The sequence below is a fragment of the Ambystoma mexicanum genome, chromosome 2p (genome assembly GCF_040938575.1).
Source record: "Ambystoma mexicanum isolate Mex_15411 chromosome 2p, UKY_AmexF1_1, whole genome shotgun sequence".
NCBI classification, from domain to species: Eukaryota; Metazoa; Chordata; class Amphibia; order Caudata; family Ambystomatidae; genus Ambystoma; species Ambystoma mexicanum.
The window spans coordinates 54,616,155-54,642,812 of NC_090923.1; the positions used below are offsets into that span (position 1 = coordinate 54,616,155).

The window sequence follows — 26,658 nt, forward strand, 5'->3', positions numbered from 1 at the left end:
CATATCCAAAGATTATCCATTAACTTGTTTGGACTCTGGTAAGTAATTTAAAAGTATATTTACATTGTTAAATGAATTACATTTTAAAGAATGCTTATTTAAAACTGGATGTTAATTAAATAACTATTAAACTTTGCAACTGAAACCTTGAGTGTACATTTTACTTGGCTACTTGTAGTTACATATTTCATGTGTACAGCTCACATTTACCCCTCTTGAGATGGGCCTGCCTACTCACTCACACTACCGACTTGTGTCTACAGACCTATACCAAAAGGTGGGTTACCCAGTACCAAGCATATAAGTGTTGTGTAGTCTGTGTGACTGCATCAATTCTTACCGAACACCAGGTCAGGGCCTTCACCTTCCCGAGGACAGAGTAGCAAACATCTGCCAGATGGTTCATGTCCTTCAATCACAAGAGTGTTCCAGCATCTGGTTTCCTTTATCTCGTGGCCGCATTCATTCTTTCAGTGCCGGAGGCCTCTTCAGTGGCTTCTGTTGATCTTATCCAGGGGCATTCATCAGACCTTATGCAAGTCTTGGCGTAGACCAGAACTTAGCATGGTGGTGCCGCCCTGGCCTCATCGGAGTCTGGTGTCCTTAAAAGGGTGGGATGCACCCTTACAAGACCAGGCGGTGTGTGGCCTCAACTCCTGAGAACACACACGCTTGCTGGCATTGAGTGGTCAGGCTTGCCTTCTTTCCTGCTTGGCGGGAATGTGCTGGACCGGACTGACCACACAGTAGACCTGCAATCTCAACATGTGAGTGGGCTGGAAGGCTAGCTCTGGGGCAATGCATATGTCTTGGAAGCAAGACGCTGCAGAGCAACACCGGTTCGAATCCCAGTCCTGCACTGAGACTGGTCTGTGGTATTAAGTATGTTCTAAAAGATTAACTGGGCACTTTGCCTTTGTATGGATAAGCAGTGCAACATTGGCTCTGGAGAACTTGTCCGATGGCATCTCATTGCGCTGTGATGGGGAACCTCATTGCGAATGCCTTGAGCAGACCGCGTTCGGCCACCCATGAATGGGAGCTCTGTTAGATATTTCTCAATGTAGATTTTCCTCTCGTGGGGAAGCTTTAGGTGGAGTGTGAACAGGAAGTGCTGGTAACTCGGCTCCAGAGAATTTCCTCTCTGGAGGGGATGCACCGTCTGAGTGGTCTTTCGACCTATGCATTCCTGCCGATACTTATTCAGAGCCATGTTGATTTGAATTGCTCTGGATTGGGCCTTGAGAATTCAGTCCCCAAAATTGCTGGACGTGTTGATCTGCCTTCCATGGAGAATGGATCTGCTCTACCAGTCTGAGTGGCCAAATCAACAGCCCGTACCTTCATGCCAAGCTGAGATGATTTTCCAGATTACTCCCTTCACATGCTCCTCTCGGCCCAGATGCCTGCAACCAAGTCCATTTATGCCTATAGGTGGTCTACATTTTCAACTTTGTGCTCTGAGCCAGGTTCTGCATCCTTTTACTTGTCCCATTTCCTCTGCACTGTTTTTTTCTACCTTCCTTCGCCCGGATGGGTCTCACTTTTTTTTTTATCAGGGTGAAGGAAATCCTACACAGCAAAAAGGTTGTTCTATGTGTGTATATTTATTAGACAATGACACAGAATTAATTTAACAAGTTACTTTTACAGAGCTTTCGATCAGCACGAAAGTTATTTCCGACATCAAACGGACAAATAGGGATTGTGAATGGTGGTAACACTGGTTAGTGTCGACCTCCGAAGTACTAAGGTCAAAACTCCATAAGGTAGCACATTCCCAAAACAGATGGGGTAGGAAAAGCCTACCGTGCAGGGGAAGTGCGCCTGAGACTGAGGATGGTCCCAGGTTTTGTTCACACAAAGAGTACACAACAGTCTTTTTAAAAACATACACAAGGGGGGATGGTGCTGTTGTGTCACAGGGATCGACACAGGTGTGTTTTGGCCAAAGTAGGGCTTGATTGAAGCCGGTCTATGTGCTGGCCTTCGTCAGGAGGGACACCAAATGTGGTGTTGTCCGTACAATCTGTGGAATTGAAAGAAGCTGTGAGGATCTCAAAGGGTAATTGATAAATTCATAGTAGTATTTAATACTGGCAAAATGGTGCCATGGTGATACATGACGTGATGTATCTCGAACAGCTTACCTGCTGCTAAATGAGCAGTAGGATGCTGTTCGCAATCCTCATGTAGTTGCTGGATTGCTAGTGCGAGGTTGCACTTAGAGGTGGGCCGAATAATCTTAAGGCCGACTTCTCTCAGGGTCCCGTAGACTGCAAAGGGCCATGGTTGGTCCCGAATCTGCGAGGGTAAAAACAAGGAGGATCATGGCTTATGATCTTTAGACTGGTCTGGACTGGTCATGGGGTTTTATTTGAAAAAACCCCACTAAACCGCGGTGGTGGTCCAAGCAAGCCAGTGGGGTGAGGGAGTCTTCTAACATAGCGGCCGGGTCCGTGAGGTATCCATATTGGTAGACTGAGTGGCTCCAGGTGTGATGTAATTTCTCTGGTGCATCGTTACTTAGAATGTGCAGCGGCCACTAGAGATGTGCAGCGGTGCTGTGGGTTTGTGCCAGGTGCCTGGTAGACCCTAAGGGTTCTGCCATGTGATCCAAGTTAGGGAAGGTAGTTTAGGGCGATGGCGTGACAATCGAACATCCTAGTGTATTCAGGATGAAACGCAAGTTGCCTACGTAAATAGTGCTGGAGGCAAGGTGTACATACAAATGCAGCGGTGCGAGTTCCTCCAGAATAGAGCAACGCTCAGATTGCCTAATGCAGTGGTGACTTTGCAGGAGTCCATAGGGAAATGGACAAAACAGTACGTGATCGCCCCCTAGAGGTAATCAAAAATGACATAAAAGAGAGAGCTCAGGTGAGGGTCCCTAGCGACTTACCGCAGTGTCTTTAGTGCTTCTATTCGGGTGGGGTCCTCTGCTCACAGTGTTGTGTTGGGAAGTCGGCTTCCGTGTCTATCAGCAACTCAATAGGCTAAAGTGGGGCCAATCGGAAGGCGCGGCGAGTGAGGAAGGCAGCTTGGAAGACCAATCACAAGCAAGGTGGTGGTCTCAACCAATAGCGCGTCTCTTAGGATGGCGGGAGGGTGGGGAGGAGGGGTGGCAGCCCACTAGACTACTGGAACGGCATGGGATTGTGGGAAATGTGGTCTCAGGCTTAGCTAAACATGCCGGTTGAGACCATGCTTGGCCAAAGTGAGCCGGGTCGGGGGTTGGAGGGATTGGAGGGGTTGGAGGGGTGGGGGGGGAAGGGCAGGGCATCCTGGTGGCTGTCCAGAGTGACAATAGTATTGATCTCGACTCTAGTGGGTTTATGGTGACAGTCAAAAATGGACAATCAATAAATACCCTTTATTCATGAGCATGTGAATCCATGCCAGACCCCATGCTGGAGAAGGAACAAGTTACTTACCTGTAACTGTTGTTCTCCAGCATGGGTCTGGCATGGATTCACATGCGAACCCTCCCGCCTACCCCTCTGCGGCTCTTCACTTGGTCATACTGCAACTTCGCGTGCTTCTAAATCTGAAGATGGCTGCCAGAGGCGGTGCTTAGGTAGAGGGCAGTCATTGGCTGTGGTTAGTATGACGCAGAGACCAGTGATTGGTTATTACTACGAAAGACAGATCAGAAACGAAACTGATACTGGTTTTTTCTTTACCGAGGATTCCCAGCCTGACGACGGGGAATATTCATGAGCATGTGAATCCATGCCAGACCCATGCTGGAGAACAACAGTTACAGGTAAGTAACTTGTTCCATATACTTTTAGGATGAATCTGGAAGCGCCTACAGTGTTAGGGGAGGCTGTGACAAAATGTGCAAGTTGGTGGGGAAGCTCAGAAGTGTTTCCATTCCACAGTTATGTTCAAACCGTGGCGTACAGAGTCCAATTTATGCACCCATTTTTGTTCTAGTTTAGTCAGGGCCAGATTGATATCACCTCCGCTGCGTTGTGGCTGGAGCTGTTGCAGTACAGTCCATGTGAATTGTTCATGTGTGTGCCCTTTTCTGTGGAAATGTTCAACCAAGAGTTTATCCTGTACTTGGTTTTTTATGCAGGACCTATGTTCGTTGATACTTTGTTTGATTGGTCTGATCATCTTGCCAATGTATACCATGTCGCAGGGGCATTTTATGGCGTAGATCACAAATCTACTTTCGCAGTTGGTATGATTATTCATCTTCCATGTTGATCCTTGTGGGTGAAGGTCTTGCTGTTGGTTGTGTACCGACATGCCACACAATGTCCGCAGCTGTAGTGTCCTACAACTGGTGGGAGGTTCCACAGGGTTTATGGTGTTTTGGTAGGTTCCAGGAATGTGTCTACCAGGGTGTCTCAAGTTCTTGTTCTTTCGGAAAGCAAAAAGGTTTTTTTGCCAAACTGGCCTCGTTTTTAATCAAATGCCAATGCTTGTTGATGGTGCTCCTGATGAGATCACTAACTGGGTTATAGGTAGTTACACAGACAGTTCTGTTGATTGGAACTTTTTCTTTGGCTGTAAGGCAGACGGAGCGGTTGGTGTTCTCTGCTCTTTTTTTGGCTGTCCTGATGGATTTTTTCGGATACCCCCTCTGTCTTAGGTGTGTCTGGAGTTGTTTTGCATGGAGAATGAATTTTTCTTTGTCAGAGCAGTTCCTACGGATGCAGAGGAATTGGCCGTAGGGGAGATTGTACTTCAACCCTTGCGGGTGATAGCTCATGAAATGTAGCAGAGTGTTTGTCGGTTGGTTTTCTAAAAAGTTCTGTTTTTAGTATTTCTCCATATCGATAAATGTGCAAATCGAGAAAATTGATGGCTTGGTAGTCCCACTCAATGGTAAACTTGATGTGGGTGTTCTGTGTGTTGAGCCATTGGTGAAACACCAGTAGAGATTCTTTGCTGCCTTCACAGATTAACAGCACGTCGTCGATGTAGCGACGCCAGATCTTGATGTGTGATCTGTGGGGGTTGTTGTGGTAGATGTTGTCTTCTTCATACTAGGCCATGTAGAGGTTGGCGACGTCTGGAGCAAAGGTAGCCCCCATGCTGACGCCTTTTATCTGTTGATACATTTGTTGTCCAAACAGAAAAAAGTTTTCTCCCATGGCAATTCGGATACATTCCAGAAGGAAGTTCGTCGGTATGGTGGTGGTGTCAGTTCTTTTTTCGAGGCAGGTGGCCAAACCCTCTAGTCCTTCTAGCTGTGGGATGGAGGTGTATAAAGCCTCTACATCCATGGTGACGAGGATGGAGTCAGTGGTAAGATGTACGGTGTCCAACATCTTGATTTGTTTCTGTACTATCTTTGATGTAGGAGGCCATTTTTCCGACAAAGGGTTTCATAAAGTAATCTGTATATAATGAGAGGGGTTGGAGTAAGGAGTCACATGCTAAGACAATCTGTCTGCCTGGTGGTTGTGTGGCATGTTTATGTATCTTAGGTAGTATGTAGAATGCCGGGATCCTGGGGTGTGTTTTGTTCAAAAAAGCCTGTTCCTCCTGGCAAATCCATCCTTCTTCAGCGTGTTTGGTCAGGTTTACTTCATCCTGATTACATTTTTCTTGTTCATATGGGCAATGTAAGGAGGCCTTGCCACTGATTTATTTTCGAAAAGGACAACTGGGCAGGGCTTGTTCACATTTCCACTCTGTCCTGCAATTTGTGCAACCAATTCCCCCACGCTAGTTTGTTTGCCGGTGGGATTTAAATTCAGTGGTCATTTCATATGGGTGCTCTGTTTGAGCCCTGCATTCTTCGGTAAGGTTACTCATGCTAGACTGAGTGTTCAGACATTGATCACTTTGAAAAGATTCATCTTGGTGTCCTCCACCACTCTCCTCCACTTCATCCTTCCAAGGCAGAGAAGTGATTCCATCGCCTGGAACCCGTGAAAGCCCCCAGCTACTAAGATTTATGTAAAAGGATGGCAGGAAAGATTACCAGCTTTTTGTGGATCATGCTGCTGCCTTTGCTGGCAGGGCTGTAAACAAACTGATGCTTTCAAATTGGATCATCATTTGAATTTCAGAATACTCTAATCTTGCAGTAAAGGATGTGCCTGAAGGTCGTGTGGCTCATTTGACCAGAGACCTGTCTTACACCTATACCCTGCATTACTGATTCTGGACATTTACCAGAAGGCTTGCTGCACATGTTTGCCAAACATTACTGCTTGGATTTCCAATCATGGCACAATGCTCCTTTTGGTAGGGCGGTACTTCAGAGCTTTCTGTTGCAGGTGGTGCCCCTGCTCTCTTTGCTCTCCTCCAGGTCTATGTACGGCTATGGGAGCCTTGGATGTGAGCAATCCATGGGAGGAACATCCATCAAAATGACTAATACTGAGAGTTAAGTAATTGTGATCTTCTAATGGATTCCAGCCTCCTACTGATTCCTTATAGCCTTAACTTAAGTGTTCAAAACCAAAAGTATCAGAATGACTCCAAAAATGATCCCCCACTGTAAAGCCCCTTGGATCCAGAAGGGGGTCCCCTTCCCCTGGATTCTTAAACAGGATGGTAAAATATCTCTTTAGCTAACAGTTCCTCCTTATCTTCACTGGACTCACAAAGTTTGTGTTCAATCAAAAAGTTCTTGTTCAAGCAAAACGTTATTTAATGGTCTTTCTGTAAGTTATTAATCTCTTCAGATGACGTCTTCTAATCCCCTGCCAGGTATATTTTTACATTTTCCTGTTACCTGGTGTACTCACCTGCCAGGACTTCTCTTTAAGGTTTTCAGATTCCTTAATTAACTCTCCTGCCAGAAATCTGTACAATGGACACTGCCTGGTATATTTGCCTGCCAGGACTTATTGTGTGGGACGCAATTCCTTGATACCACTTCAGCTGCCTGAGTTTGCCATGACTCCTTATGTCTTTCACAGTTCTTAGGTGTACCACAATAGTATACACCATGTACTGCTTGTTATTTCTATTTGTGGGAATAATTTGCTCAAACTCATTTGCTTAAACCTTTGCCCCACATTGGCATCTCGTGCGTCTGTGCTTGATTGGGGTTTGCTCTTATACTTTGCCTCGTCTGCATTGAAACATTGTTTTCATAAAATCTTGCCTTAGTGCATTGCCTTGACTGCATTCAGACAAACTTTGCCTTTGTATATTTTTTTGAAGATGTGGTTGTCAGACCGCCCCGGGTTCCTCAACTGCTTTGGGCAGACTCGCCTGTCTTTTCTAGCATCTCCATTGCTCCTGCCTCTTGGTTATGGCTTCTTGTTCTGCCTTCCCGGTTTGAGTGTTGGACGCTCCCCCAGCTGCTGGCTTGGCTCTGCGGTCACACACCAGCACTGCTCTTTGGCCTGGAATGAAGTCTGCTGCCTCGTCGGTCGACCGAATCCCCAGGAGCTCCTTTACTACTCCCGGAGTAACCACGGTCTTCTGGCTCACCCGCAGCATTCCCCTTCTTGTCCCGCTCGCCTTCTCTGCTTTGTGTTTTGTTGGTGTGCTTTGTGTTTAGGAGCCCTGGCATGAAACGCAATGCTCATCCCTGCACTTCACTTCTTCACAGCGCGGCTGCCATTTTTAAATGTCCCGCTCAATTAAGGTTTGCAAAAACGAGTCTGCGTGTTGTATTGTGAGCTCCTGTCACTTTGCACAAACTTCCTCGTCTCTTTACCGAAGTGGTTATGGGAGTTGAAGTCCATATTGATTCTTTTAACTCTGATGGTTTTTCTAATGAACTTTACATAGAGGCACCTCTGAAACAAAAGGTGTTCTATATGGGTGGTTGTGGGTGTTTGTGTGAATGTGGGGTCCTGACTAGAATGATGTATTAAAGGTTTCTTTACTTCCTCTGCAAGAGGCTGGCAATAGGCTGTTAAGGTCCTTTGTGTCCGAGGATCTTTCTCATGCGAAGGGGGGGTGGAGTGGAGCTGCACTCTCATGGGATTTGGGGGGCTGCACTATAACTCCTCCAATGAAGTCCTGTTGTCTCCTCCCATGTAATTTTCCCCCTCATATAATCACTGCCAGTGTCAGGATCAGGTAGCTGCTGCCATCCCCAGGCCACATCGAAGGAGGTTCCCACTGGGGAATCTGTTGACTCCATTGGATTAATCACATCACACACTTGTAATTGCCTGTATATGCATCTCCGCTCTTGACATTACCCCTTCTGGCTAATCCATTCGGACCATGGCATATTGCCTTCGGAAGTGTGCTGCTCATACTTCCATTCTTGGTAATTCACTAGCTTAGCTTTATTAGCTGGTTCACTTTGTCCTTTATATCCTGACCTGTACTTCACTTTCCTGCTTTTGGATTCAGTAAACTGGTTTCGTTCTAGTTTTGTTCAGCTATCAGCATGCGGCATGCTTGCCAATATCCCCTGGTGTTCTTTATCCAGCTCTGTGTCGTTTCTTGTCCTTTTCATAGCCTTGCCGACAGCAGTCTTTGGGTGATTTTCTTGCTCGCGCAGCTCTGCTTTCCGTGTCACAGCTTCCTGCATTTCCAGTTGTGTCTCCGCACAGGTCGCCAAGAAGTCTCGCTGCTTCCATCTACCGGCGAATGCCCACGAGCCATGCACTGTCTTCTGGCGTTCCCGCTGCGTATAGTCGTCCTCGTGCAGCTTTCCTTTTCTCGGCACTGGCGCCGGTTGGCTCCACCGTCTTTCTCTCTACCCGTCAGTCCCACTGAGAGGAGGAGCCCACTCCCACCAGCAGTTTAACATGGTTTCTGACAGTCCTGTTTTAAATGTCACGGGCAAAGGTGCTTGCTCACAGCAACTAGAGCGTTGGCAGTGCTTGGGGATTCTCTTGATCTGCATTCCTCTTCCTCTTCTTTGTTGCAGTGTCCAGGTGTTTCTGGGAACAGTAGTCCTTGCGCAAAAACAATGAAAGAATGTTTCTAACAGGTTTTGAGGTCAAGTTGGTGTTTGAAAGTTGGTCTGTAGATTAGAATGAGAGAGTTTCAGCACTCTTCTTTGAGAGGGAGCAGGGGAAGAATCTCAAGAGTTTACAAATGGGCGTTTCGTCCTGCAAGGGAAAAGGGGGTATACTATGTCTCATCCACTGATATCACTCGCGGAGGTTCTCCCCCATGTGATCCTCCCTCATATAGCTGCCGACAGCGTTGTGATCGGGTAGGTAGCGGCTGCCGTCCCCTGGCCACATGCTGGTTGGGTGGGTGGGTGATTGGGTGAAGGGGGAGTCAGTACCGGAAGGGAAGTGATATCATTGGATTCATTACATCTTACAGCCCTCACTCATAATCCATTTAATGTTTCCCATTATATGCATTTTTGTTGGGTCAATGGACAAAGATGAAACTTTATTTTATTATGCCATAATTTGATGTTTGTGCTTTATTTCTTCTGCTTTTAGATTTTTTTCTTTTGCTTCAATTTTCTGAAGCACATCACATCTGAGGAATTTGCCAGCATGAAAAGGTTGAGGTAAGAAGTTATCCTGTTCAATTTTGGGTGAACTGAAGAAGCAAACCATAAACTGGTATTCAGGTAATGAAGAATCCTGAATAAATAACTCAGGTTTGTATGTGACATCGGCCACATACCCTTCCGCTCTACTGTCTGGGTAGAATACAATTATATAACAAACAGAAATGAATGCAAATTAAGAATATAAAATACTAGTGACTCACATCCTCTCCCATATTTTTTCCTATACACAACAGATTGCATAGTTATACAAAACACTTTTATGTAAAATGCATACATTAAAACAAGTGTTGCATGAAATGTCACACCACATAAAGCAAATATTGCACACATCCGAAAACATATATACATTAATAATCTGACCCACACACGGGCCTTAGTGCAAATCTACAATGGACCAATCTGTGTGGGTCTGTAAAAAACACCCTATGAAGAACCACTGAAAGTTGGGCCTAGGTGCACCATGTAAATAGGTTTAGTCTCTGCTGACTTTCTTCCCCTGGCTATACATTTTGTATATGTAATCTCCTTTAAAGCTTCATTCTCCAAATACAAATTGAAAAGGGGTGCCTCCTAATGTCCCCTTGTACTGCTCAAATTCCTTGTCAAAATGTCATTAGCCCTCACTCCACAGACAGCTTCTGCGCCAGGCTGTGGGGGGGGGGGGGTAACATCTTGTGACTAATTAAAAATAATTCTTGCAATCTTTGCCTGAAACCCTATTACCATTGTCTGTGCTATGCTTACGCAATTATCCTTTACACCGTGCTCCTTGTTTTTAGGGCTAAATGCATAGTCATATTTTTGCTACTTTTTTCTGTTAAATGCCTACATCTTTTAAGTTCAGGATTTGTACTTGGATTGTTTTAGTGTCATTTGCAATGTAAATGAGTTGCAGTTCCTGTGTAGGGTGCCTTTGCAGAATTTTAGGCTATCTTCATAACACTTTTTTCGGGTGGCAAGGAAATTTGACACACTGGAGACCAAGAGTAGGGTATAGGCATGTGACATTGCATGACAAGTGGTCGTATTCATATATGGATGTGGGGATTGTTGGGGATGGGTGAAGTGGCACCAGTTAGAAGTAGCAGCACACTGGTGACCACTTTTTCTTTATCGCCATCTAGTCGATCGGTTAATCGGGGCTTTTCGAAACAAAATGTGCCAGGTGTTTTACTCAACCCATGACATGCTTCACAACATTGTTTTTCATTTATTGCTGGGGTGATCCCACCTTTTTAAAGTGTTCTTTTTCTGACAACCAGGGCTCCACTCTTTCGCTCCCTAATCCGATGATGGGGTAGCATTTGCATAAGGTAGTATGCTCTCACCTTAAATCCCTGCCAAAGGGTTACTGCAATGCCTTCAGTCCAGCTTTATGCCACTCTTACAACCGGGTTGAGCTTATGGCCCTTGGAATGTGCATCTGTATTGGATGGGATTACACCAGAATAATTCTAAGTCCAAATAACCGGACAAATTCAAGAAGATGGCAAGTTACTGTTTTATTAGCAGTTCTCTAAAACGGGAGTTTACAACGAACATCAATGGACGTAAGCTCATTCTCAGCAATTTCTGCATGAAATAAAATGATATACCTTTTTGTGCATCAGAATGACGTCCTACTACGTGGCAATAGTAAAAAAACAATGAAGGGTTGAGATTGGTTAAGGGACACTTCTAGATATACAATCATATAGGAGCTCAGTTTGTTGTTGGTTGCCCGATATCAGGTGGACAACTCATGACTAACTCTTCAAATGTGTCATATTAAGACAAATCGGTTAATGTTTCATTGGTTTCTCAAGCCAAGGTCCTTCGTTATGATATATTTTATTTATATCGCGCTCATACACAAGTGTTTCAGAGCGATACCAAGAAAAGGGAGGGGTAGAGGGGAGAACAAAATACGATTTTACTAGGCCCAGTGACATTAAGAACGTTAAAGTGCATAGAAAAGGGAAGGGGGGGAAAGTGCGTGGAGGGTGAGAAGTGAAAAGTGCGGACAGAGGAGAGAACAGAATAAATAATAAGTGGGATAAATGAGTGCAGACAAAAAGGTAGTGCAGCCAGACACGTGGCAAGTGCATGATTAGTCAGCTTGGGTATATCTGATAAGTGCAGAGGAAGAGTGGGGGACCGTATGGGTGCAGATACAGATCCCAGTGCCAAGGCTGGCCAGAGGCAGTGCAGGAGGGAGGCAGGGTGCGCAGGTACCTGGGTCCGAAGGACAGAGGGTGGCCAGGTGCACAGTGCTGAGAGAGAGAGAAACGGATCAGCAGAGAGGAGGGGCAAAGGCGGAAGCGAAGAGGAAGGTCTTGAGGTGCTTCCGGAACCAGAGATGGTTATCTAAGTTTCAGGGTGGCCAGGATGCTGTTCCAAAGGGAGGCCCCAGCCGAAGACCGAGATCTGCGCCCAGCTAGCTCGTTTCTTTGTAAAACGCCCGACCCTGAGGCAATGGACATAGAGGAGCAAAGGGCTCGAGAAGGGAGGTATTTACAGAGGGATAGTTGAAGGTCCCAGGCCTGAATGGACTACTATTGGTTGGCACGCTTGTGCCATGTCTGGAATATTCAGTTCAATTAGCAGCACCTAAGCCAAGACCCAGGTGCAAGTAGATAGGACATGAGACTGCCCTACCACCCATTTAGCCCATCTCATCACCCATGCCTTCTGCCATGAAATTTTTTGTAGTTGGCCTTGCAGAGTATTCTTGTCCTTGGAATGCAACGGGAGTGAGGGCACCCGCTATTGTGTCGAACTCCAAGTTCAATCCCTATTTCCAATCCTTGACTCGGCAACCTTTTATGTTCCCTGCACCTTAACGGGAGAAAATTCAACCTCCGCACACATATTACGCCTCATTGTAGATGGCTGACCTAGACTTCAGGCCAGACAGCCTCCCAACGCAGCAACAGCAGCCTTTAAGTCTACTGTGACTTAACCCTTCATGCTTTTTTCATGAGTTCTTGGTTTATTATTTCATGATACCAATGTCCAGCTTCTGTACAATGGCGGTTCCTTCTGCATTCTATTAACTACTTGTAGATAGCTTATACAATGACTTAATCTTTCTTGCGTTTCAGCATATGTACATTCTTTATGCTTTGGTTTTTTGAAGCACTTATCATGGAATGTTCTTCTTTTACACTTTAAGGTTCACTTGATTCGTTACTTTGTCATTTCCCTCTCTAGGATCCATACATAGTCTTTGTCCAGTATGTCAAGATGTCGTGCACACTTTCTTATGACGTCATCAGTTAATTTTTTTCACCCCTTTGTCACGTAAATGGTTGGGGGCAGGTACAAGCGGCAGTAGATGTACGGCTCAGCCGGCCGCAAAATAAAATTCCCAAATGTCCTTGGTTGTGAGTGGCTCTGGTCACGTTACACACGCATTGCCAGCATAAAGACCGCTGTCTTCCCGTGCCAGGTGTGGATTATTAAAGATTTTTGGCATGGGCGGATGCAGCGTGCGGAACGACACCAGCTGAACACTGGCCCAGTTCCGGGAAAGCAGTGTGAAGGATCCGGGCTGCACATTGGTGACAGCACTAGCTCCGGTGAACTAGAGCGTCCAGGCGACCTCACAGTGAATCCAGACTTCAGTTAAGCTTGTGCTGCATTTATGTGCTAGATTTCAAATGTGGTTCCTTCTTGAGGGCGCGTGCAGCCACTGCTCTTCAAGGTCGGCCGACCCAATTTTGTGAAAGGACGGTGTTTTTGGGTACACATGGGCTCTGAACTGCAGTGACCAACCGTGTGGCGTGAAACATGGTTATTAGTGGGAGTGTGTGAGAGTAACACACTGTCCATACTACTGGAGCAGCATACGGAACCATTTTCTGTCACTTGCTTCATGTCCAATGGTCTCTCTTTTATGTTACATCTTACCTAACAGGCCATGAGTATTTGCCAATCATGAGGGGTGAAACTCCCTGCTCTTTGTTTCAATATGTTACCATGGTCATTCTGTTGCTGCAACTCCTAATAAGGGGTACATCATGTCATAGTTGCCAAGGCTTATGTACTAGGTGGTCTGTGAAATATATGTTGGTAGTTACTTTGGGAGGCAGTAGCTATATTCCAAACAGGTTGGATTACTACTAGGAAAGGGCAGGTTGGTAGGTGGGTATGCAACTGTATCAAGGTGTGTTTTTCCTTAACTTCCCTCTACCTATCCAACTTTGTTACCCTAAACCTCTTACCAGTTTCCCTACTTCACCCTTCCCAGCCTCTCCCTAATCCCCCCCTGTCCACTGGCTGCCACATGGTCACATGTCATTTCTGTCATCAGTAACACATGCTAACCAATGTGGGAGGGTCAAACTCATTTGGCTTCTGTGGTTAGAGAGAGGGTGTCGATACCCTTCCCTTCAAGTCTTGACACCTTTCTCATATTCTTTCAGGGAGTTCCTCCTGCAAGCTGTCATCAATTAGAGGGTACATTCGATGTCCTAATGGATACCTTCTTAATGGATACCTTCTTCTGTATGCTTTCAGAGGTATTGGTACAGTATCTGGTGTTAGACAGGACACGGTCCCATGGCTCCAATGCACGGGAGTCAGGGGTTTGGCTCTCCTGCAGATATATCTGGTTGAGTCCTCGACCACCATGTTTTCCTGTTTCTTTGGTTTCTTTGGTATCCATATCTTCGTCACCCTCCTCAGGGTGCCTGCACCTTAAATATGTCCATCCACACTCCAGGTCATGTAATTGCATTCTCCACTTGGGTTCAGAATACCAACGTCCCACATCATTCTCATGATCTCTTGGGTACAGGAATTTCATTTATTCAGGTGCCACAATACTTGCTTTTATGCATCTTTAATGATACTTTTAGTCTGAGCATTGTCATATTTTTCATTCTTCACATCAATCATTATCTACATTCCCACTGCTGTCTTCTGGCATTATCCTTATAACGCAGAATCCGAACATTGTCATCACCAATATTGCTCTACGAAACTTGAATATACTCTCCATCCAGTCGGGAATCCATGAAAACTGGTATGAGAACCAATAGTAATCTCCAATAGCCTCTGTCTCTTCCTCCATTTCCATGTGCAGTTCTGTAGACCTGGTTATAGCATCCGTCAGAGTCCCGTTCTCACCGTCATGAGATGGTATGAAAGTAAAGCAATCGGGCCCGACCTTGGCGCAAACACCTCCTCACATCGCTGTAATCGTGTCGAGGACATACCTGTTCTGGAGGGCCATCAACCTTATGGCCCTCAACTCTTCCTTTATGGCGTTAAATCCTTTCATAATGGCATTGATTGTCTGTAACAACTCCCATCTGGTGATCTGTAGCAATTTGGCATTCACTACTTGGCAATCAATGGGACCACAGCCATTGGTCCCGTCATCCACCCATGTCAGTAGTTTTGATGTCTTGGCCCATGTCTTTAGGCACCCATCATTTACTTTCTGCACCCTGTGCACTAGTTCCTTCCTTGGATGAGCTGCACAGGACATCATCCCATCTTCCCATCCTTTGGTCGTAATTCCTTGCCCATAGATTAACAGCTGAGCGCTCCCAGCATCCAGGCATTCCAGTTTTGTCTGAGAAATTCATCCTCTTCATTTTGTGCGATTATCAGTTTTGTCCTGTCCATCCAGGCTCTTTTTCCATTAGCTGTGTCTTGATATAATCATCCTAATGGGACCGATTGTCTTTTTTGCCACTGCAGGGTTGCCCAGCTCCCTTGAAACTGTCCTCTGGTAGTACATGCTGCTAGATGGCTGAGGTACTTCGAATCATGTGCCGGCATCTCTTTTGAAATTAATGTTCTTGCTGTACTCATGGCATAAGGGATGAGAGAGCAGACATAACCGCTCTAATTAGATGCGCTCACCCACCTTTTTCATATGTTGTTACCACATATTATGCCCCAAGTGAGCGGAAATTATCAAACTAGGTATTTATCCCCTGGTCATCATCTTCTGCATCCCTCTTATGTCGCAAGACATGCCCAAATTGGTCAAAGAAGTTATAATTTGTACTCTTACTGGGAAAAATCACATATCACGTTTTCAATTGAACCATCAGAATGATAACGCGATCTTTCAGAACAACGTGTTGCTCATACTCCCACACCTATGACTCCGGTCGTAAACCACAGCCACAGTAAGCAGACATTAACAGTGGAATCTACTGATCAACCACCCCAAAGTCCACTTAATCCCCATCCTAAGATTGCAAAAACTATATCTGCATCTGCTGGGACTGGACTGAAATACCTATTACTTAATACACGCTCCCTGGTTAAGCACTGTCATGAGGTAGCAGACCTCATAGTTCAGGAAAAAGTGGATATATGTGCACTTACTGAAACATGGCTGCATGACACCGCCCTCCACTCCTTATTATTGGCCACTCCAACAGGTTATTCCTTCTTTCATTCCGATAGACAGGCAAAACGTGGCGGTGGTGTGGCAGTGATCTATAGAAGTACTATTAATATACACGAATCTGTCAAACTAGTTGTGGATCAATGTGAAACTCTCTTTCTCAAATTGAGCCTTTCTGCTACAGTCTCTCTTAACCTTTTGGTGCTCTATAGACCACCAGTTGATACTCCCTCCTTCGAAGAACAATTACTGGCCTTTATTGGCAACTTCTGTAAACCTCATACACCTACTATTATTCTGGGTGATATTAACCTCTGGGCTGACAATCCCTTGGATGCCTTGTCCATTTCCCGAGCAGATTCCCTGCTTTCCTTATCCTTTACTCCGCACGTTAAAACCCCCACTCATACTGGTGGCAACATACTTGACTGGGTCATAGCAAAAAATGTCCCTATCATCAACATGGATGTAAATCCATGCATCTGGTCAGATCATTTCTCCATAATCTTTCAGACTAACCACAATTGTATTCTGAGAAAAGATAATCAGCCTACTATTCCTGTTATGTCAAGGAACCTACGCAAAATCACCAAAGAAGCCTTTCGTACTACGGTCATTCCTCTATTACCTCCTTTAGAGATGACCATGCCACTCTGCGACTTTGTAGCTAACATAAGATCCGCACTTGACACCACTTTAGAAATACTAGCCCCACTGAAACCCTCCAAAAAAAAAAAGGATAAAAACGCTCCCTATACTCCATTCTCAGTTGAAATTACTGAGGCCCGTTCTAAAAAACGCAAAATGGAACGACAATGGCACAAACAACCATCCGAGGCCAGTCTGTATGCCTATAAGCAGGCGCTTTTACAGTATAAATCCCTTATTCGTTCAACGAAAGAATTGCATCTTAACTCTAGGATCTCTAAAGCCAAATCTAGCTCCAAAGAGCTCTTTGTCATTCTTCAGGAGCTCAAAGGTTGTACTACCATGTCCATGCCCTCGGCAGACAGTACTTGGTGTCAAAACATCCATAACAGCTTCACCAAAAAAACTCTAACTCATCAAAACAATATTATTTCTCAGGTCAAATTATTGACTAATACCTCCTCCATTTTTGATAACATGGATTCGCCTAATGATTCTCATGTTTTCACCTTTAAACCCGTTTCTACAGTCGAAGTTATCGACATCGTCGTAAAACTCAAACCCACTTCCTGTAGGGGAGATGTTTTTCCGGCCTCCTTATTTAAAGATCATATTCATACCCTTGCCCCATGGGTTACTACCTTTGTTAACAGATCCTTCAGTGAATCATATGTCCCCGAAAGCATAAAAGAAGCATGGGTCACTCCTTTGCTTAAGAAGGAAAATCTGGATCCTGCAGAGGCAGGAAACTATCGCCCAATCACTAATGTTCCCTTTTTGCTGAAAATCATAGATAAGATCGCTTACTGTCAATACCAAACTTTTGTCGAGGAACATGACATTCTAGCCTCTCAACAATCTGGGTTTCGCCCCAATCATGGGACTGAGACTGCACTGCTAGATTTAAAATCCTACATTGCTGGCCTTCTTGACAAAGGGCATACCACCCTGTTACTATTATTAGACCTATCCGCTGCGTTCGATTTAGTCGATCATCAACTACTGGCGGATAGACTAATCACAATTGGCAAATGTTCCCCTGAAGCCTCTGCCTGGTTCAAATCTTTTTTGGGACCACGGAACATGAGTTACTAAGGATAATGCTCACTCCATGGCATCCCTACTATTATGTGGTGTTCCACAGGGCTCATGTCTTTCGCCTCTTCTCTTTAACATCTACTCTCGTCTTCTCTGCGCTCTTCTGTCAGCCCTAGGCATTTATTTTGCCAATTATGCTGACGACACGCAGGTTGTTATTAAACTCACTGGTGAGTATCAAAAAGATGTTGAGCACATCAACTCAATCTTCACTGAAATCCAGAAGTGGATGGCTCTAAACTCACTGGCCCTCAACAATGCAAAAACAGAACTGTTGATTTTAGGTACCCAGAAAAATCTGAAGAAACTTGACACAAAATATGACAACTTTCTGATTGGCCAACATACAATCCCCGTATCTAAGTCCGTAAAGACCTTAGGAGTTTACTTTGACCCGCAGCTATCTTTCACCCGTCAGGCCAATTATCTCAAATCCTCGTGTCATTATTATATTCAACTTTTATGGCAGATCCGTCCTTATCTGTCTATAGAGAACCTTGCTGTGATTGCAGTCGCCATTGTAAACTGCAAGCTCGATTATTGTAACAGTCTAATGATCGGTACCTCCCAGGCCAACATCAAAACCTTGCAGATCATACAAAACAACGCAGCACGCGCAGTAATGGGCCTTAAGCGCAATATGCACGTCTGACGCCAGGCGTAGCCTTCATTGGCTCCCTGTGAAACAGCGCTTACACCACAAAGGCCTTACTACTGTGTTTAAATGCCTTCATGGCCAAGCTCCATCCTATCTCGCTACCAGGATCAAAAAGAAACCTGTCACCCGTTTCTTGCGCTCAAGTAGCAACACCGTCTTGGTTCAGCCCCCATCTATCCTGAAAAGATTTGGGGATATTAGCTTTGACTCTTGGGCTCCAGCTCTCTGGAATGCTCTCCCTAAATACCTCTCTAATAGTGAGTCTCTGCCTATCTTCAAAAAGAAATTGAAGACCTTCCTGTTTGATAAAGGATAGGTCCATTTCTGTCTTCTTAGCGTAGCTCTCTCGGTACTTGAAATCAGTTCTCCGTTATCTTCTTTCTCATTCTGCTGGTCTTTATGAGGTTTAGATTTCACCAAGTCTTCATGTCTTTTCGTTCTCCTTGTCTGATATTGTTTCCTGTTGTTTTTGTCCCTTTCCTCCTCTTGTGAGCGCCCTGAGGCCTATGGGTTGGTGGCGCAATACAAAAATATAGATAGATAGATAGATAGATAGAGATAGATAGATAAATACTTCGAAATGTAAGGTACGGAAAGAAAGAGAAAACATATGTATATCGGGCATGAGAGTCTAGAAAAACATTGTCTGCCATTTCTATTTGAATTACTAGTCTCCCTGCAACAGCATTTTCTTCCTGAATCATTTTAATACAGGTGCTTAAATCACATTTGTTGCATAATCTGCTCAATTATGGCAATCAAGTCTTTATGACTAACGTTCTTTGTATCATAAAGTGAGAATTTTAACATCACTCCTAACAAGGTTTGGGCATGCCTGCAGTATAAACACAAACTGTAACTACAAGCCTATGTGTGTCACTATCGGCTGGCGTCCTAGGTTATCCTTAAAATAGAGATGTTCCCAAACATCAATCTGGGTATTGTATTCTCTTCCAATTTCTTATGATTTGGCTGTTGGGCATATTGCCGATATGATTTGGCCTTATTATTTTTTCAAACAATCTCTAAAGTACATTTAAGCTCTGAAAATCCATGCACTTCCTACTAATTTTTAAAGGAGTGTCTAATGAATTCCAGTCCAGAAGAAATATTTTTCAATTACATACTGTTTTTATTGTCCTTCCTGGTCATAGATAGTCTGCACATGCAGCAATTGTTCTGCTTGACTTGCTTCCTGGTCGACGGGTACTAGAGGAAGTGTCACGCCTTTGTAGATCTTTACATCGCTCAAATGCAACCAAGATCTTCCAGCGACCCTAAATGTAGTAGGGGAAGCTTCCTCTATTTGAAAAGGTCCATTAACCCTGCCTCATGCCATCTACAGGTAACATTTTTAATAAGCACTTGGTCTCCAACATACAACTTTGGCGATGGCAATAATTCTCTCGGATTGGTTAATGGGACATCCTCTTCCATGTTCCTTGACCCTTCCCTTCGATACTTGGCTTGATTTGTAATGAAAAACACTGGTAGTCATACATGTCAAATAATCATGCATCTCATCACCTGTCTACACACTGAATCTGGCTGATTTGAAGGGCATACAAGGCCAGGGGTAGGCAATACAGCCATCTCTTTTAGTTAATGTAGGAGGCCTCTCACATATCCCGTTTGCTTGCGGGTGATAAGTAGAAGAAAATTTATGCTTTATGCTTAATAGAAGCCCTATTTGTTCAAATCGCTCATTGACAAAGTGTGGCCCATTATCTTACCTTAATACTTCGCACACATCCCATCTTGGAAATACTTTGCGCACTAGAAACTTCCCTGTGCTGGTGCATCAGGGTGTGTACAAGGACCAGCTCCGATCCATCGAGAAAAGGGACAAACCACCACCAATAAATACCTTTATCCATTACATGTCTGCAACATGTCGACATAGTCTATATGCAAATGCTGAAACAGGCCTTTTGGACGCAGTATTACGCTGATTGTTCTTAGTGTATACCCACCTGTAAACTTCTGACATACCAACTCGCAATGAACTGTGCAACGTGTTCCAAAAAATTGGGAACAAACAAGTCATCTGCAATAGTGGCAGCAAGACTTTCTCTGGGTATTTGCGTGGGGTAATGCAGCTGCTCAAGTGAGACTTTCAGTAAAGCTCTTGGCATCACTGGCTTTCCAGTGCTTTCCTGTCTCCATAGTGCTTCCGTGGGGGATAATGAATACCGCCTACGTCTCCATAGCTGCGGCTCTTCTTGTGGGGCTCTAACCTGTATATCTATTAATTGCGTAATTGACAGCATATTTAACCCCTCTCGTACTAGCATGCTTCTATTCAACAATTCCTTAACATTGAAACTCCTGAAGAATACGCAACCCTTTTGGCTTCCAAGTCTGTGGCTTCGTTTCCGCGTGAGATAAAGTCTGTTTAGTGTGCGCTGCACACTTTATGACCGCTTTGGCCACTAGGAGTTGTAGTGCCTTAATGAGCCTTTCCAATAAAGACGCTTGCTGCACTGGAGTGCTGTCTGTGCGGAGATAACCCCTCCTTTTCCAACGTGACAGCCTTGCATGCACGGTCGACTTCACGTAGACGAGTACACCATCACTTCCTGAGCTTTGTGTTTTTCAAGCACAACAATAAGCGCAACCAGTTCTGCTGCCTGTGCTGAAAATGGAGACACTTGTCTTGCACTCACCAATACCTCAAATTCACCATTTAATCTGTGCCTTACAACTGCAGATCCTGAATGCCTTTCCCCACTAGATTGGTCAGTTTTTGAAGAACCATCAATAACAAATTTCCCCTCCTGCTAAAGCAGGGGTGCACAACTGATTTTGACAGAGGGCCGAAAGTACCCTACATGATGGCTATAGTGGGCCAAAAAGTAAATGTGGGTGGGGCGGTAGCCGTGGCGTGGCGGGAGGCTTTTTCAACCCCTAATTTTTATTAAACACTATGCCCCATGGCCCCCACCCCTCATGCAAACACTATGTCCCAAGACACCCACCCCTCAAGCAAACACTATGCCCCATAGCCTCCACTCCCCGACCAAACACTATGCCCCATGACACCCACCCCTAATGCAAACATTATGCCCCAAGACACCCACCCCTCATGCAAACACTATGCCCCAAGACACCCACCCCTCATGCAAACACTATGCCCCAAGATACCCACCCCTCATGCAAACACTATGCTCCAAGACACCCACCCCTCAAGCAAACACTATGCCCCATAGCCCCCACTCCCCGACCAAACACTATGCCCCATGACACCCACCCCTCATGCAAACACTATGCCCCATGACACCCACCCCTCATGCAAACACTATGCCCCAAGACACCCACCCCTCATGCAAACACTATGCCCCATGACTCCCACCCCTCATGCAAACACTATGCCCCAAGACACACACTCCCCGACCAAACACTATGCCCCATGACACCCACCCCTCATGCAAACACTATGCCCCAAGACACCCACCCCTCATGCAAACACTATGCCCCAAGACACCCACCCCTCATGCAAACTGTCATGATGCCTACCCCCGGAGCACCAGGCCAGGCCCAGCACCCCCGGAAGCAGGCATCATGCCCTCGGGTAAAAGCCCAGCGGCCCCTTATAGGGGCTCTTTGGACTCAGTCCTGGCGCCTTTGGCGCCAGGCTCATAAAGGGAGGTGTTTTGTGCACTTACCTGATGCAGACCATGCTGCACGCTTCAGGCCTCCCTGAGACCTGAAAGGGACTATTTTTTTCATAGGGACTATTTTTCCACTCGGGCGTGGCCAGGGAAGGATACATACCTAGTTGGGGAAGGATACATACCTGGGACTTCTTTGGAGGCTATTTAAGCCACGCCCAGACAGCAGCTCATGCTTCGCGTTGTTCTGCTTCCTGCAGCTTAACGCTCACTGTGTCTGCTCCTGCTCCTGGACTCCAGCCACGCCCGCCTCGAACCTGGAAGACCTGCAAGGAAGGAAGAGAAGAGAAAGGTGAAAACCAAGGACTATTTCAAACTTCTTACCTGCATCCGGAATCTTCTCGCCAGCATCCCTGAATAAAGACTTCCATTTAAAAGCATTGCTTGCTCGCTGCAGCGCCACGCTTCACTCACCTGTCCTCGAGACATCTCCCGGCTCCATTGCGGCTGTCGGCATCGGACGCCACATCTCTGCACCTAGGGGAGAGAGGAAGAAACAAAAGGTGAGCAGAAGGAACACAGAAGGAAAGCCTGATTAACAGCCATAATACTTACCGGCTTTTCTTCCACATTTCGGGTCGGCGCCGCCCCGTTGGCAGGTACCGTACCCCGGCCCCTATGGGGAAAGGACAAGAGACATTTCTGGGAAATGATAAGGACATTTAGAGGGATCGCCCTCATCACTACTCACCTTGGCATTTTAACCCCTCGACGCATCGCCTTCATTCTGCACCTGAAATAAAAGACAGATCACAGGTTAGAAAGACAACATAAAGGTGGCCTCACTTGAACTTTGAACTTTCATACTTACGGCGCATCGCTCAGGAAAGTCAAGTGGATTTTGCCAGCGCCATTCTGAAAACCAGTGAAGTAACTGGACGAACGTGCGCCCCTGCACCAGAAGCAGGATGGAGAGTTCATCCTTCCAAACCATAAGGTGAGCTTAAACCGGGGTTTGGAGGAAGTTGGAGAGTAACGAAGGGGGAAAGGGGGGAGCTAGCACACTATTCTGCAGACTGTTAATCCCCTTTCTCATCTGCAGAAGGATATTCCTACGGGCCAGGCAAGCAGGATTTGGAGGTCCTGTCCAATCTGTGTTCCGGGTCCTGCGCATCACGCTAGAAGAGGCCACAGCAATCCAGACTAGACCAGCGCCCCCGTGGGAACCAGGTGAGCGTTACACAAACACTATGCCCCAAGACACCCACCCCTCAAGCAAACACTATGCCCCATGCCACCAAGCATGCACCATGCATACATACTCCTACAGACCCCAACCCCCCACACCTGCATACAAACTAACAAGCATACACCATGCACCCATACAGACCCGAACCCCCAACTCAGCACACAAACCCACAAGCATACACCATGCACCCATACACACCCGAACCCCCAACCCAGCACACAAACCCACAAGCATACAGCATGCACCCATACAGACCCGAACCCCCCACCCCCAACTCAGCACACAAACCCACAAGCCTACACCATGCACCCATACAGACTCGAACCCCCCCCCCACCCCCAACTCACCAAACAAACTCACAAGCATGCACGCATACAGACCCGGACCCCCCACATCTCAAAATACACTGAACGTGCACACAACATACATTCAGGCAGACCCGACCCCTCCAACCCCCCTCCCCCAGCATCTCAACATACACTTCACTTGCACACAAACACATTCAAGCAGACCCGACACACACCCCACCCCTGCATCTCAACGGGACACTGCAGATATACAAATACAAACACACCCATACACCCCCCCCCCCCGCCCCGCATCTCAACATACAAAAACAAAAAAATGCAGCCGGGACGGAACACGCACACGCACACCCACACACCCCTCCCCCCCCTCCTTCTGGTACTATGGCTGGCGTGGCAAGCAAGGCTGAAATGCCTTCCGGCATCGAGCCTTACTGGCCACGCCAGCCGTAGTGCTGGCACTCCATTGGTGCAGCACACACGCACTACGTGGCTCGTAGGAGCTGCGTGGTTCGTGTGCACTGAACCAATGAGGGCCAGTGTTTTGTCCGGCCCGTAAGACAAAAAAGACTTTCCTAATGGAGGGCGGCCGATGCTGCTTGCGGGCCGCCCTCCATTAGGAAAGACTTTGTGCCTCGCGGGCCGGACAAGACGGCATGGCGGGCCGCAACTGGCCCACGGGCCGTATGTTGTGCACCCATGTGCTAAAGCATTCTCTTTCCCACGGGGTATATCATTGAATTGAACATAATTAGTGCAATAGTGTCCATGATCACCTTCTACAGGTTCATCCACAAAAGTGGCTGTGTTCACTATTTTGGATCTTATGATTTGAATCGCTGGGTTACAAACAATCACCTTGTACGCAGATGTTTGCGACGTCAATGTACCTTTGGGTTTCTCTAAAATAGCAAATAAGGCATGCTCCACATCGTGTTATTGCACAGCCCATGGTAATACTTGTGGAATGCTCAATCGCAAATGCAGCAACAGCCAAAGATTGTTTGCAAGGAAAATGTCCTCGTGACTGGATCTAAAATCCCACTCTAATACGCCAAACGTTTATACCCTAGTGGTGTTAGGGCGAGTACTCCTGTCATTACGGATCCATTAGTGTGCGAAAACAAATTCTTCACTATAATTGGGAAATCCTAAAACTGGAACTGTACAAGTTGCTCTTTTTAATTCTTCAAATCCTTCCTCCATTTCTTCAGTCTATTCTTTTTTTGCCTACCAACTTGTGCTTTCTTGAGTGCCTGCAGCAGTGGCTTTGTATATGCTGTGCTGTAATCAAACACCCAGGCCCTGCAATAATTGCATAAGCCCAGAAGTTGATGCATCTGCCTTACTGTATTTTGCTTTGGTGTTTTCATGATGCCTCTGCCCTCTCATGTGTCACTTTCTTTACTTCATGTGAAAATAACTGTGCTATGTACAACACCTCTTCCTGGCAATACTGTAATTTCTCCTGGTCTACTTTTTATCCCTCGTCTGCCAATTTAGTCATTAACTGAGCAGGTTTGCCTACATTCATCCTGTTTCACTACAGATTAATGTCATCTACATACTGAATGACCGCACTCTTGAGTTCAATGTTGTCTAAATCCATCTGTAGGAACCTATAAAAAATCGGTGGAGACTCAATACCCTTGAGGAAACCAGTATGTTTTAGTCTCTCTTGTCTGAAAGTAAAAGTAAGGTCTTGTGAGTCATTGTGCAATATGATCGAGAAAAATGCATTCTTTAAATCGATAGCTGTGAAATACCAAGCTTCAAATGGGATGATACACAATATTGTTGCAGGATTCGGAACTAATGGAAATTCTGCTTCAACAATCTGATTAAGAGGGCGCAAGTCCTGGATAGATCTCCACAATCATCTAGGTTTTCATTTTTAATCTGATAGTTTTGCATGGGGACTCTTGATGGCACTAAAATTCCCTGTTTCTTAACTGCCAAAATGGTCTCAAATATGCTTTCATCAGCTTCTCAAGACACAGGGTACTGTTTTGCTCAGTAGAATTCCTCCTGGCTTGAGTTTTATTTTAACCTCCCCTATTCCCTTCAATAATCCAACGTCATATTGCCCGTAGTCCAAAGGACACTCACCTTTTCTATGTCTTCCTGAACGAACTCTGGTCTTTTCCGCATCCGTGCCATTCGCTGTGGAAGTTCCCTTTTATCAATCTTGATCCAATATGTAATGCTTATGAAAAACACTACATCTATATGTTCTTCTCCTCTTCCTTCTCTCTTCCTCTACCCTGCTAACCTAGTTCTGCCCCTTCCCTCTCTCTCCTATTCCTTACAGTATGCAGACTGGCCGCCTGGTCTAGTCTCGCTGGTCCCTGGCAACCCCGCCAGTCCTCTCTTGCACTTGCCTCAGGGCCCTACACCCATCCACACTCAACACACTGAGAAATTAACCCAAGAGTTTCTCTCTCTGCACTTACCCCAGACTCAACCGACTGGGTGCACTTGACCCTCCCCTCCCCTCCCTGTGACCCTCTGTGCACTTGCTCGATCCAGAAGCACCACGCCTGAAGATGGTTTCCGTTTCTCCTCTTTGAAACCCTTGCCTTTGTATAGGCGCTATATAAATAAACAATACCATACCATCTCTAAACATAGCTTCATCTTTTATGTCAGTCAGTCTCCTTCAAGAGCTATTACTGTTCCCCATGCTCTGCCTTCATTTCCTTCAAGCATTGCGATCTCCCCTCGTACTATGGCTGCTTCCAATTCTATGGGAATAATCTGCCCTTGCTTATCCCTAGGTACCTGTGGCCTAAATAAAAATGCATCCAGTATCCTTACAATTTTGCCTAATAATCCAGGTAACCATGTTAATAAAATGCTCACCCCATTGAACATATGGTCCTTTTGGTCCACATCATGCAGTGGATGGGAAGCAGAGTAACTCTTACTCCAAATAATGAAACCAATTCAGGAAGATGGCAAGTTTTGTCTGTTTTTAATATCAAGTGTCTAAGAGTTAAAACAGACGTCGCACAGCATTCTCTCGGAGCATTTAATAAAAAATCACACTTGTATAGTAAAAGTTGGTCATACATGAGGTCGTACTGCGTGGCAAATAAGAGAAACCTACGGGATGTTGTCATATGCTCAAGGGGAACATCTAAGTATACTTTCTATATGGTATTGAGTTGTGATTGGGCATCTACTGTCAGGTGGACAACTCGTGCTCACCCTAGTGCAAGTCCTCTCCATCAAGTACACGGTATATCATTAGTTCTAAAAAAAAGGCGGCCCTTCGTTATATGGCCCTCTATAATTGGTTGGCACGCTTATG

General features: G+C 45.7%; 1 protein-coding gene across 2 annotated transcripts in view; it reads left to right on the top strand.

The window, feature by feature from the left end:
* MTMR14 (myotubularin related protein 14) overlaps positions 1-26,658 on the top strand; it is an 840,209-nt gene that overhangs the window by 409,165 nt on the left and 404,386 nt on the right. For both annotated transcript variants that reach the window (XM_069643242.1, XM_069643241.1), the window contains exon 14: positions 9,348-9,418. In XM_069643242.1, the coding sequence (XP_069499343.1) occupies positions 9,348-9,418 (71 nt within the window). The remainder of the gene's footprint in view (positions 1-9,347; positions 9,419-26,658) is intronic.